The sequence below is a fragment of the Lethenteron reissneri genome, chromosome 26, assembly GCF_015708825.2.
Source record: "Lethenteron reissneri isolate LAM-NWPU_2019-01 chromosome 26, ASM1570882v1, whole genome shotgun sequence".
Taxonomy (NCBI): Eukaryota; Metazoa; Chordata; class Hyperoartia; order Petromyzontiformes; family Petromyzontidae; genus Lethenteron; species Lethenteron reissneri.
Window position 1 is genome coordinate 14,825,243 of NC_083804.1, and position 14,522 is coordinate 14,839,764.

General features: G+C 52.8%; 1 protein-coding gene across 1 annotated transcript in view; it reads right to left on the reverse strand.

Moving 5' to 3' along the window:
- The window catches only part of LOC133347961 (uncharacterized), a 97,530-nt gene extending 83,447 nt beyond the window's left edge, over positions 1 to 14,083 (reverse strand). Inside the window, exons 1-2 of the mRNA XM_061560726.1 lie at positions 14,005 to 14,083; positions 9,811 to 9,878 (exon numbers count right to left, since the gene is read on the reverse strand). Coding sequence (XP_061416710.1) covers positions 9,811 to 9,878; positions 14,005 to 14,083 — 147 coding nt within the window. The remainder of the gene's footprint in view (positions 1 to 9,810; positions 9,879 to 14,004) is intronic.
- Positions 14,084 to 14,522: the final 439 nt, after the last annotated feature.

A 14,522-nucleotide genomic window follows, 5' to 3' on the forward strand; every position in this document is an offset into this window, starting at 1 on the left:
TCCACTCTAGTCTAGCTGCACTAGACTCTCCACTCTAGTCTAGCTGCTCTAGACTCTCCACTCTAGTCTAGCTGCTCTAGACCCTCCACTCTAGTCTAGCTGCTCTAGACTCTCCACTCTAGTCTAGCCGCTCTAGACTCTCCACTCTAGTCTAGCTGCTCTAGACTCTCCACTCTAGTCTAGCTGCTCTAGACTCTCCACTCTAGTCTAGCCGCTCTAGACTCTCCACTCTAGTCTAGCTGCACTAGACTCTCCACTCTAGTCTAGCTGCTCTAGACTCTCCACTCTAGTCTAGCTACTCTAGACTCTCCACTCTAGTCTAGCTGCTCTAGACTCTCCACTCTAGTCTAGCTGCTCTAGACTCTCCACTCTAGTCTAGCTGCTCTAGACTCTCCACTCTAGTCTCGCTGCTCTAGACTCTCCACTCTAGTCTAGCTGCTCTAGACTCTCCACTCTAGTCTAGCTGCTCTAGACTCTCCACTCTAGTCTAGCTGCTCTAGACCCTCCACTCTAGTCTAGCTGCTCTAGACTCTCCACTCTAGTCTGCTCTAGACTCTCCACTCTAGTCTAGCTGCTCTAGACTCTCCACTCTAGTCTAGCTGCTCTAGACTCTCCACTCTAGTCTGCTGCTCTAGACTCTCCACTCTAGTCTAGCTGCTCTAGACTCTCCACTCTAGTCTAGCTCTCTAGACTCCCTCTAGTCTAGCTGCTCTAGACTCTCCCTCTAGTCTAGCTGCTCTAGACTCTCCACTCTAGTCTAGCTGCTCTAGACTCTCCACTCTAGTCTAGCTGCTCTAGACTCTCCACTCTAGTCTAGCTGCTCTAGACTCTCTAGTCTAGCTGCTCTAGACTCTCCACTCTAGTCTAGCTGCACTAGACTCTCCACTCTAGTCTAGCTGCTCTAGACTCTCCACTCTAGTCTATAGTTTTCCAACTTGATCCCGTCGAACAGGCTGAGTGATCTCGAAGTCAAAAGCAGCGAACAATATCTCAACAAGTAGAGTACAATATACTCATATTATCGTACGAATCATAATAGTATTAAAATTAGTGTACATTACCATTATTAAATAACATTCTGTACATTTTATAGCATTGTGATAGTAAAATTCTTACAAATTGGCTCATTTAAACATTACATTATAATAATTTTCGTGATATTATAACAATAATCATCAGGGGCAAGATTAATTGATAGATTTATTGATAAATTGCCTTTGCGAGGGCAGACCTGGGAAGGCAGTTGCCAACACTGGGGGGGCGAGGGAGGGGTCACGTCGGGGGAGGGGCGAGGGGGGTGGAATGAGGGAGGGGTCACGTGGGGGGGGGGGGGGGGTGAATGACTTTTTTTTAGCCGCTGTAGCGATTTGGGGAATGTCTCCACTTGGGGTACAGAATGTCTCATTCTGTACTCCCCTCCCTCCCTCCCTATCGCTGTCATTCACCCATTTAATAAATCCCTCCACTCGCCAGTTTAATTACGCGATTGATTGATATCATCGTCCTCTCTCGCTGTTATTTTTCATTCTCTCTCTCTCTCTCATTCCTTCTCTCGTTCTGCCATTCATTCGTGGGTTTCATTTCTGTAAATCACAGCATGGCAAATGCTCGGCCGTTCTCTGTCGCTCGCTCTCATTCGCTCTCATTCGATAACTTCCTCACTCATCCTCACTTCTCGTCTCATTCATTCCCTTATTCGTTCCTCTCTCATTTACTATCTCATTCTCTCTCCCGGTCTCATTCGTTTACTGTTATTTTCTAATTCCCTCGCTCATTCTTTCATTCATTTATTTATTTTCATAGCATCGCTAATACTGTCTCTTATAATCGCCGATCTGTCTACGTATAATATTGTGATCGCATTCACATTATCCATAATTCTTTCTTACTCATTTATTGTGTGATTCATTCATTCTCTCTCCACTCTCATTCATTCTATTACTCTCTCTCTCTCTTCATTCTGTGTGCATCATTTATTCTTCCAGTCACTCTCATTCCTTCTCTTGCTCTGTACGCATGTTGAACTTCTTTCACACCACACATAACCAGCCGTGCTTTCATTCTATCATTCTCTCATCATTGTCTTCCTCTCCTCGTTCTGCCTCATTCATTCTCTCTCCCAATCCCTCGTTCGTTCCCTCTCTGCCGGTCGTTCTCGCGCTCTCGTTCCCTTTCTGCCCCGAGGCACAAGATGGCGACCCGTAATGTGGCACAAAAAATTCACGGCTCAGCCTCTGGAGGGAGCGGGGAGACGAGGCCGGGTGCGGGGGGGGGGCGAAATGAGGGGGGCAGTGGGGGGGCAGTAGGGGCGGGGAGGGTTACATAACCGTACTGGGTAGTCCTTCCACGCACCAGCATCAGCGGCTCACTCCCCCCACTCTCTCTTATCATCGTACATCTGTCCACCGCTCTCTCTCCACCGCTCTCTGTCCACCGCTCTCTCCACCGCTCGCTCTCTCCTCTCTCTCTCTCCACTGCTCTCTCCTCTCTCTCTCTCTCTCTTTCATGCTCAGTGTCGCTTTTTGTTTGTTTGTTCTGTCGTCCCTTCATCCCTCTTTGCTTCTTTGCTGCCACCCCCCCCCCCTCTCGCTCCCTCCCTCTCCCTATATCTTTCATGCCTTCCCCTTCACTCCCTCCCTCTCTCTCCCACTCTCTCCCTCTCTCCCTCCCACTCTCTCCGTGTCTCATTCGCTTCTTGTCCTCGCTCTGCCTCTGGGTTTCTCTCTCTCTCTCTCATGTTCTTTCACTTTTCCCATCTATCTCCCCCCCCTCTCTATCCCTATCTCGCTCTATCTGCCTCTTGTTCACGGAACTTTACTCGACTACGTGTGTCGTGAAATATAACCTAGAGTCGGGTGGAATGGGGTGGAGGGTTTAGAGAACATCGACTAGCGTGGGGCGGAGAGTATAGAGATGTCTACTAGAGTGGAGAGCCTACAGAACCGAGACTAGAATCTAGATTTGTAGTTTTTGTGACTGCAGGGGTCCATATTCTTTAGTTCTTTCGGTAAAGTCACGTAGGTAGAAAATTAAATAAATGTATTTTATTTTAATAATTTTTTTTATTTTATACCTACGTGACTTTACCGAAAGAACCAAAGAGTATGGTACCTAGACTGGAGTGGTTTGAGAGTATTGTGCACGGTTGTACTGAGACCTAATTTCACTGTCTATTTCATCACCCTTTGCTCTCCACATCAGCACCACACAGAGCGCCCTCCACCCTTTGCTCTCCACATCAGCACCACGGACAGCGCCCTCCACCCTTTGCTCTCCACATCAGCACCACGCAGAGCGCCCCCCACCCTTTGCTCTCCACATCAGCACCACGCAGAGCGCCCCACACCCTTTGCTCTCCACATCAGCACCACGGACAGCGCCCTCCACCCTTTGCTCTCCACATCAGCACCACGCACAGCGTCCCACACCCTTTGCTCTCCACATCAGCACCACGCAGAGCGGCCTCCACCCTTTGCTCTCCACATCAGCACCACGGAGAGCGCCCTCCACCCTTTGCTCTCCACATCAGCACCACGGACAGCGCCCTCCACCCTTTGCTCTCCACATCAGCACCACGGACAGCGCCCTCCACCCTTTGCTCTCCACATCAGCACCACGCACAGCGTCCCACACCCTTTGCTCTCCACATCAGCACCACGCAGAGCGGCCTCCACCCTTTGCTCTCCACATCAGCACCACGGAGAGCGCCCTCCACCCTTTGCTCTCCACATCAGCACCACGGACAGCGCCCTCCACCCTTTGCTCTCCACATCAGCACCACGGACAGCGCCCTCCACCCTTTGCTCTCCACATCAGCACCACGCACAGCGTCCCACACCCTTTGCTCTCCACATCAGCACCACGCAGAGCGGCCTCCACCCTTTGCTCTCCACATCAGCACCACGGAGAGCGCCCCACACCCTTTGCTCTCCACATCAGCACGACGCACAGCGCCCTGCCCGCCCCCACACTCCCTCTAAACTGCACAGACGTCTGCATCGTCCATGCGGATAATCCGATATGACTGCCCCTATGGGGTCCAAGACAAGAAAACAACGACCAGCAGCCGGAGATGTAATTGTCCACGTTCCTTTGGCGACGACCGATGATGATAATCATGAAGATGACGATGCCAGTTATGATGATACTAGTGATAATTAAGGTAATGACGATGGTGATGATGACGATGGTGGTGGTGGTGATGATGAAGATGACGGTGCCCTCGGTGGCTTTGGAGCTCTGGAATTCTCTACAGCAGCTGTGTGCCCACAGTGGCACAAATCCAGCGATCCACTGAACCGAATGAAGTAGAGTTTTTGGTTGTGCTAAGGCAGAGTTGGTCGCGATGGCTAGGGTTAGGGTCTAGAGTCAGGGTCTGAATTAAGGTCTAGGGTTAGGGTTTAGTGTCAGGGTTACAGCTAGGAAAGCATCAGGATGAGTGTGAGCAATATCTGCTGCTGCTGCTGCTGCTGGGAGGTGACATGCGGGCTGTGTGAGGTCACGGATCCATCAGCCCGCTCAATCCGGGAGGAGGGTTTGTAACCCCCCGTCCCCACCGCGCGAGGATCAGTCTCTGAGTACCTCGCGAATAGATCGTGTGCCGACGCCACTGCTGATGATACAATGCTGCTGCGTTGGCAGTGGCGTAGAGGCACTGACAACAGCAAATCTCAACACGTTCTTCAATCACACTGTGCATGGATGTTGCTGAACTTCTTTCGCACCGTACGTAGTCAACCGCGCCAATCGGAGGTGCGGGGAAGACAACAATCTAAACGCGAAAAGCAGATCTACAGAAATTAGTTTCCAATCGAGATTTAAAACTGCATAGCTGTAAGAGCGTTCCAGACGATCACAGAAGCGCATCACTGTGTGTGTGTGTGTGTGGGGCCTTAAAATGAAATAAATAATAGGCGACGTTTCGGATAATGGTCCTTTTTCATGGCGCATGCAATGGGGAATGACCCCTTTCTTGCTGTAGGATCTCGAATACAGATATCCTTCCTTTGTTTGACGAAATTTCGCGCCGCGGCGATTGACACTTTTCGATTGACGGAATCGAATTTCCGCGCGAGCGAAATTTCACTCGAACCACGCATCGCGAGGATCATCAAACGAGAAGCGGCACGGGAGGCAGCGTCAGCCATCCGCGACGGCGTCCCGGTGTCCCAGCTCCGGGGCAACACAGTCAACGCCTCCACCGTCACCCGTCCAGCCATTCCAAACGTGCAGCAGATGTTTTGGTGATTTCTCTGATTAAGGTTGATTATTTTGATTTTAAAAGATAATAATTATTCTTATTATTCAAAAGTTTTTAATTATGATGCTCTTTATTAACATGTTTTGCATTTCGAAGACTGATATAGGTGTACATTACATTTTTAGGTTATGAGTTGGAACGACTGTCCGAAACACGTCCCTAACTTTTAGCGTGAAATGAATGGGAAAAGGCGTTCCGATTTGCAGCGTCTTTTTGGAAGAACGCATCCGCGTCATAGACCCGACTCCAATATTCCATAACCTAGAGGGGAAAACCCTCTGATATCACATCAGCGAGGGGCTAAGCTGTGCTTGCCTTGACAGTGAAATCGGTAGCATTGATCGGTTGGCGCTGAAGTCGATTCGCCCATTACTCTTTGGTTCTTTCGGCAAAATCACGTCGTTAGAGATTAATTAAAATGAAACCAATCACGACGTTTCGATTGCAACACGAGCAATCATCGTCAGGTGGGAAAACCACAGCAAGACATTTTGTTTTGCTCAAGTGGGAGAGAGGTTATATAGGTGTAGAGAAGTTCCCACGGACGCACTCGGAGACTGCGATATGTTAAGGGATTTCGCCAAGGGTTTATTAAAGCTGTTACAATAACACACAAGGGTACACAACTCCCAGGGGCTAGGGGTCCTACTCTGAGTCCGGGTCCCTGCCGGCTAGCTCCGGTCTCTCTCTCTCGTGTCGGATCGTGGACTCTGACGACTCCACCGAGCGGAGAGAGAAGCACCTCTATGGCTACCACCGGCTTCTCCCCAGACTCACGACTCGATCTCTCTCTCTGCCCCTGGTTCCCTCTTCACCCTGCTTACTCTACCCGTTCCCACAGTGACCCCGCTTACGTCACGGGGTCTACCTTAAGTACCCGAGGAGACGTGACGTCATCGCACTGAACGGCACACCTGACGTCACGTCCCCATTTTACTCCTCTACATAGGTAAGAAGGGGGAGGGGAAAGGGAGGAGAGAGAGGGGGGGGTAGGGGGATGGGGGGGCTGCGTGAGCGCTAGGGGGAGAGAGGAGTTGAGGCTGAAGGGGGGGGGGGGGGCTGGAAGTGGGAGATCTGGGAATGCTGGGGGAAATTAACACGGAAAAATAGAGTAGTAGTTGCAATGAAAACATCGTGATTTGCTTTATTTTCATGTATTTCTACCTACGTGACTTTACCGAAAGAACCAAAGAGTATGGCCTTAACCGTCTGCAGGGGCAAGTGCTGTTAGCCGAGCACCAACGTAGCTCGGCACGGCACACGCCAGGGTGGGTGGCCAGCACCACGCTTGGCCGCCTTTGTCTTCCGAGTGCCGATGTTTACACACCGCCAACAGGTACTCGTCTGAGGCTGTTTCGATCTGGGGGAGGCCCAGGACCGCTTCAGATGATCGTGACTGGGGTGAGTGGCCGTGAGCGGGAATCGAACTCGGGCCTGCGAGTTCGTAGCGCAGCGCGCTGACCGCTGCACCACCGCTCCCCACACCTCTATACACCTGAGCTGCACCTCCGATGAGCATGGTTGGCTATATATGGTGCGAAAGAAGTTTAACGTGCATACACATACCTACCGACCTGACAGACACGTGTACACCTGTACACACTTGCATACGTGTGACACACACGTGTATACACCTGGACACACGTGGACACACGTGGACGCACGTGCAACATCCAGTTGGAGCTGTTCGGGGCTCTGCTTCCGCAAAATATTCCGTGAGAAAGGGAAGCGCTGGCTGCAGCGAGCCACCGTCGCCGCATCAGGCGCATTTGGACACTCCCGATAGATACACATCCCAGGCCCGTCGTGTCTATGCCGGTGTGCCAACTCCATCCAGGTGTGGCAGGTCTATCCAAGTGTGTGACCATCATCACCACCATCATGGCCGTCATCACCACTATCACCATCACCACCATCATCATCATCACCACCATCATGGCCGTCATCACCACCATCACCATCATAACCACCACCATCATCGCCACCATCATAACCACTATCATCACTAACATCACCACAATCATCGTCATCACCACCACCACCATCATCATTACCATCATAACCACTATCATCATCATCACCACCATCAACCTCATCACCACCATCAAGGCCATCATCACCATCATCACCAACATCACCAACATCACCACCATCATCATCGCCATCATCATAACCACTAGCATCACCAACATCACCACTACCACCATCATCATTGCCATCACCACCACGTGGTTGAGGTCAGAGATGCGAGGAAACCAGGGTAGCAGAACGGGAGTGGAGGGAGGGGCGAGAGGAGGGGTGGGTGAGAGGGGAGAGGGATGAGAGGGGAGGGGTGAAGCACTTGGGACGGGGGGGCGTGTTGACCTTTTAATGCTTCGTCGAAAATCACACACATCCACACACATCCACACACATACACACACATACACACACATACACACTCACTCAAAAAGACAAAGACCACCCGCATAGCCTTAACAGACTGTAGGGGCAAGTGCTGTTAGCGAGCACCTATAAAGGCCGGCACGGCACGCGATGGGGTGGCCAACACCACGCGCGGCCGCCTTTGTCTCCTCGGTGGCGATGTTTACACATCGCACCAGGTACTCATTTGAGGCTGAGTCGACCTAGGGGAGGAGGCCCAGGACCGCTAACCGCTACACCACCGCTCCCCACACACACACATTAACACACACATACACACCAATTCACACACACATTAACTCACACACATACACACTAACTCACACACACATTAACACACACATACACACTAACTCACACACACATTAACTCACACACATACACACTAACTCACATACACACTAACACACACATACACACTAGCTCACAACAACCGGCGTTCACTATAAAGTGGCAGTGACGTCACCACGGCGCTTGTGCCAGGCTAGGTGCACTTTGAGGTCACGTGAAGCGTCGAAGGCTCCCTGTTGGCAGAAGGTCAAGGGAAAGACCCAGGTGCCAGGGGTTAACCGACTGAGATGACTGGCAGACTGAGCTCTAAGTTATATAGCTCATGTGCCTTACCTGGTATATAGATATGGCCACATATGATACCTCAACGAAGTGGCTTTTCACGTGTAAATGGATATCAGCCAAATACTCTAAAACGCACGTTCATTCTAAATGTGGAGGGAAAAGCCGCAGGAGCCGGAGATGAATCCACACGACCACAAAAATAACGTGCAAACCCCAAATATACAGGCGTCAGGGTCCGGGTCGAGCCCACGACCTCCTGTACACCAGGCGAGGTAGTTAACATCTCGCCACTGTGGCACCGTGTCTGGTGGACCCAGTCGACTGAATGCCCCTCCCCCAACCACACCCCCCCACCCCCGCCTCCACGCCCCCCACGCCCCCCACTCTGAGAGCCTGCAGAGAGAGAGGAAGCAATCACCACGGCTGGCCACGTGCAACGCATGAATGCTCACTGGGGAAGAGAGGCTGCAATTCGTCGGTCGGGAGCTGGATCGGTACCGCCGGGGTCTGTTGTGGAATACGGGAGGTCTGCTGGACTGTTTTATGGGCCCTGTCACCATGGGGGGGGGGGGGTGGATTAGTCCTCTACTTGGGACAGGGATGTAAGATCATCCGACAAGGAGTGGCTCTTTGTCTTTAAACAAAAAAACGACAATGAAGGGAGTAGCATGTGAGCGTGGCGGGGTGAGGTTTGGTGGGAGCCTGCGAATCGCAGGACGTCGGGGACTCGCCCCTCCTGAGCCTCCTCCTCATCCTCTTCTTCACGCGCGTCTTGGGTAAAGTGGTAGCGTCGTGAATTCCCACGGAGGTCACGAGCAATGCCCGAGCAGTCGGTGCACGAGTGATGGGAAGGCGTGGGCCGGAGCAGCTCGATATTGTGGCGCGCGACTCCGATTAGCGCGGTTGGCTACGTACGGCGCGAAAGAAGTTCAACGTAGAGCACGTACGTCATGGTGGGCGGGAGGGGGGAGGGCTGCTCTCTCGTCGCCGGGTGGTATCAACACACGTCTTGGGTACGTGCCTGCTTTTAAACGAAGGCTGGGCTACAGTGAAGCAACATAGCGAACGTGAGCCCATCTCGCCCCACCCCAAATACAGACACACACACACGGGTCTGTCCGCTGACCATCAGCTGCTCGTCCGTAAGGTGCGCCTGTTATCGCGTTCGGATGGAAAATTTCCTGGTCTCAGCCGAGGGAGGGAAATGGGTTACGTTTCAGGACTGTGTAGTGCCGGATGTCCTAGTAGCAAAAGTAGCTACAGATGTAGCTACGGGGCCCGCACTTTCAAGGGCCCCGCGCTAAATGCTTTCAAGTCATCAATTGTGGTTCAGTGATTCTGCACTTGCTCTATTACTATAGTACTATACTGACTTAATTTTTTTTTATGAAGGACTGGGTGTTTAAAGTTAGCGATTTTTCGTGTTATCTGGCTGTATAGCAAATGAAAAAATTAAATTACTTTACTATGCAAGTAAAAAAAATGTGTGTTTTCATATATTTTAGGGCCCCTTTATAATAACATATGCTACAGCCCCCCCCTCCCCGCACCAGCTGAATTCGGCACTGGGGCTGTAGCTCGTGCAGCTGCTGTTGCTGCACGGGACAGCAAGTCCAGACTTGAGAAAGAAAGAAAACAAAACCCCTTGGCTGACTCAGGAGGAGATGTTTCGCAGACAGAAGGCGTCAGGTCCATTCTCAACGCTCACAATGTCCAACAGAAGGGGGTTATTTATGTTTTGGTCAGATGATCGGGGAGCTGTTTGGTACCGAGAGGATCAGAATCAGAATCGCTATTTATCGTGGATAAAATCCGATGAGCTGTGAAGCGCTTCTTCACACACGGGGGTCAGAACGTCACAACAACAATACAAAAATTAACGATAGGAGTCCAGAGTATAGGAAAGGAAAGTCAATCAATTAAAACATAAAATAAAGTAAAAACGTTCACGTTTCACGAGTACATTCATTGCATTACTTGGGCCAGATAGAAAAAGCAAAAATAGCCCCACGTCACACCAAGGCAACAGACAGGAACCCTCAATAAAGTTGCACGTTAACATTTTACATAATGTTTTATTGTTATTATTTTATAATTTCCCTTCTACGTGACTTTACCGAAAGAACCCAGAAAATGAATCCCTGCAGTCACGAAAGCTTTAAATCGAGAATAAAAATGTAACTAACGGAATCGGTAAAAGGATGAGTTTGCTGCGGAAACGGGACTGCTTTCGACACTTCCCGAACGAACGCGGACACCTGCGAAAAAAGAGCTTCATAGCTCATCGGATTCCTCCAAGACGAATAAATATTCTGATGACCGTTGCGGCGTCTTTGTCTCACGACTGCTGGTGTTTACACACTGCAACACGTGCTCATTTAAGGCTGACTCCACCTAAGCGAGGTTCGGGACCGGTTGAGTTATATTTGCTACTAATGTTTCGCCGTGACCAGGAGTTGAACTCGGGCCCCGGGCTCACATACATAGATTTACACGCGCAAACATGAATACATTCGAACATTTACGCGTTCCCATATACACATACAGTACATACTTGCATACAAAGACAAAGGTCCTCCGTATGCTTGAAGGCCAGCACGGCACACGAGCGAGTGGGTGGCCAACACCAACACCGGCCGCCTTTGTATCCCTAGTGCCGATGTTGACACATCGCGACCAAGGTATTCATTTGAGGCTGAGTCGACTTAGGGGAGGGCCCAGGACAGGCGCAGATAATCGTCACTGGTCTTGGCGTGAGCGGGAATCAAACCCGGGTCGCCCGGGTTCATAACGCAGCGCGCTAACCACTGCGCCACCGCTCCTCTCACACGCATCTCACCCCTCATGTCTTCCCCCAACAAAGATCCCCCGTATAGCCTTAACAGACTGTAGGGGCAAGTGCTGTTAGCGAGCCCCCCCCCCCCACATTCCCTGCACGCCACAGCCACAACGCCTCAAACCAATACTCTGTCACACTCTTCTCTCAAACAAAGACAAAGATCCCCCGTGTAGCCTTGACAGACTGTCGGGGCAAGTGCTGTTCGCGAGCAGCACCTATGAAGGCCGGCATAGCACGCTAGGAAGTAGGTGGCCAGCACCACGCCCGACCACCTTTGTCTCTCTGAGTGGCGATGTTTACACACCGCACCGTGCACTCATTTGAGGCTGAGTCGACCTAGGGGGAGGCCCAGGAGCGGTTCAAATAATCGTCACTCGGTGTTGTTGGCCGTGAGTGGAAATCGAACTCGGGTCGCCAGGTTCGTCACGCTAACGGCTACACCGCCGCTCTCTCCAACAAAGATCCCCCGTATAGCCTTAACAGACTGTGGGGGCAAGTGCTGTTAGCGAGCACCTATGAAGGCTGGAACAGTACACAAGGGGGTGGGTGGCCAGCACCACGCCCGACCCCCTTTGTCTCCCCAATGTCGATGTTTACACACCGCACCAAGTACTAATTTCAGGCTGAGTCAACCTAGGGGAGGCCCAGGACCGGATCAGATAATCGTCACTGGGTGTTGGCCGTGAGCGGCAATCGAACCTGGGTCGCCAGGTTCATAGCGCAGCGCGCTAACCGCTACACCACCGCTCCCCACTCTCTCCAACACACACGCACACACACGCACCCTGCCTCCTACACGCACAGAACACACACACATTCAGCTGTCCCCTTACACGTACACACATTCAACAACACATCTCCTCCTCTCACACAATGATCTCTGTCTCACACAAAGGCAAAGACAAAGCTCCCCCGTATAGCCTTAACGGGCTGTTGGGGCAAGTGCTGTTAGCCAGCGCCTATGAAGGCCGGAAAGGCACACGAGGGGGTGGGTGGCCAGCACCACGCCCGACCGCCTTTGTCTCTCTGAGTCGACCTCGGGGAGGCCCAGCACCGATACAGATAGTCGTCACCGGTGTTGGCCGTGATTGTGAATCGAACTCGGGTCGCCGGGTTCGTAGCGCAGCGCGCTAATCGCTACACCATCGCTCCCATACACATCATACGCCACACACGTTTCTCTCTTATTCAAACACACACACACACAGACACCACAGAAACACACCTCTCTCTCAAACACACGTATGTCTCTCTTACACACATCTCTCTCACGCACACACGTCTCTCTCACGCACACACACACATCTCTCATGCACACACACACATGTCTTACACGCCACACAAGCCGCCGCTTGTCTCTCTCACACACAGTGCATCTCGCCTCTCCCCACACACCTCTCTTTTGCTCACACACACACTCCATACCCCCCCCCATACACACCCACACACACACTCCATACCCCCCCCCATACACACCCACACACACGCCATACACAAACCCGTCCCACACACATGCACACCCCCCACACACTACACGCACTCCACACACACACACACCCTACACACACACGCCATACACACACCCGCCCATACCCCCCCCCCACACACAAACCCACACATGCACACCCCCCACACTACACACACACACACCCTACACACACCCACACACATGCCATACACAAACCCGCCCCACACACACCCCACACACACACAAACCCACACATGCACACCCCCCCCACACACACACACCCACACACACGCCATACACGCACCCGCCCCACACACACCCCCCACACACACAAACCCACACATGCACACCCCCCACACACTACACACACACACACCCCCTACACACACCCACACACACCCCCTACACACACCCGCCCCACACACACCCCACACATACACAAACCCACACATGCACACCCCCCACACATTACACACACACACACCCCCTACACACACCCACACACACGCCATACACACACCCGCCCCACACACACCCCACACATACACGAACCCACACATGCACACCCCCCACACACTACACACACACCCCTACACACCCCCACAAACACGCCACACACACACACCCCTACACACCCCACACACATGCCATACACACACTCCACGCCACTCCACACACACCTCCACACACGCCACACACCCCACATCTCTACACACCCCCGAGACATACACTCACCCCACACACACCTCTCTCACACACCTCTCTCTCACACACACAGACACCCACACACACACTCCACAAACACACCTCCGACACTCAGACACCCCACACACGCACACTCCACGCATACACACACACGCACACCCCATAAACACACACACATGCACCCCTCACGCACACTCCCAAACACCCACGCACACACACCCCACGCACACCCACACACGCACACCCCCCACACACCATGCACATCCCACGCACACATACCCCCACACACACCCCACACTCCCCACACACACCCCACACCCACACACCCCCACGCACACACACCCCACACATATCCCACGCACACACATCACACCCCACGCACACACACCCCACACACACCACACACACCCCTCACACACTTACACACCCCACACACACACAACACACACCCCACACACCACGCACACCACACACACCCAACACACACCCCACACACCCCACGCACACACACGCACACCCCACACACCCACACACACCCCACACACACGCACACCACACACACGCACACCACACACACGCACACCACACACACACACATCCCACACACACCACACACGCACACACACCACGCACACTACACACACACAACACACACCCCACACACCCCACGCACACACACGCACACCCCACACACCCCACACACACACACCACACCCCGACACGACGTCTCACCGGGGTTCAGGAACGGCAGCGGCGCCGCTGAGGCGAGGGCCGGGCCCGCCAGAGTGGCGACGAGGAGACGCAGCCGCATCTCGTTCCCGAGCAGCAGCAGCAGCAGCAGCTCCACCATCATCTCGCCCAGCACCACCACCACCACCACTAACCACCACCTACCGCTAACCACCGAACGCCGCGAAATGAATAATCAGCCGGCAATTGCCCCGCTGATCCGCTCCGCGCGAGCGACTTGCGTGGAGCTGTCTGTGGTACCGCGACGACAACAATCGTCTACGAGGGCGGATGCGATGTCCCAGAATTCATCGCAGACTCTGCCACCTCTGCTGCTGCTGCAGCTGCACCGTCTACGTAATCGTCTTCTTCATCATCACCATCTTCTGCTGCTGCTTTATCATCAGTCAGCAGCGGCTGCTGCTGTAGCCGCTGCAGCAGCAGCAGTAGCAGCGACGGCGTCGGTGGTGGTGGTGTTGGTATCTTGCCAAGATGATTTCAAGCGGAGGATCGACTGCAGT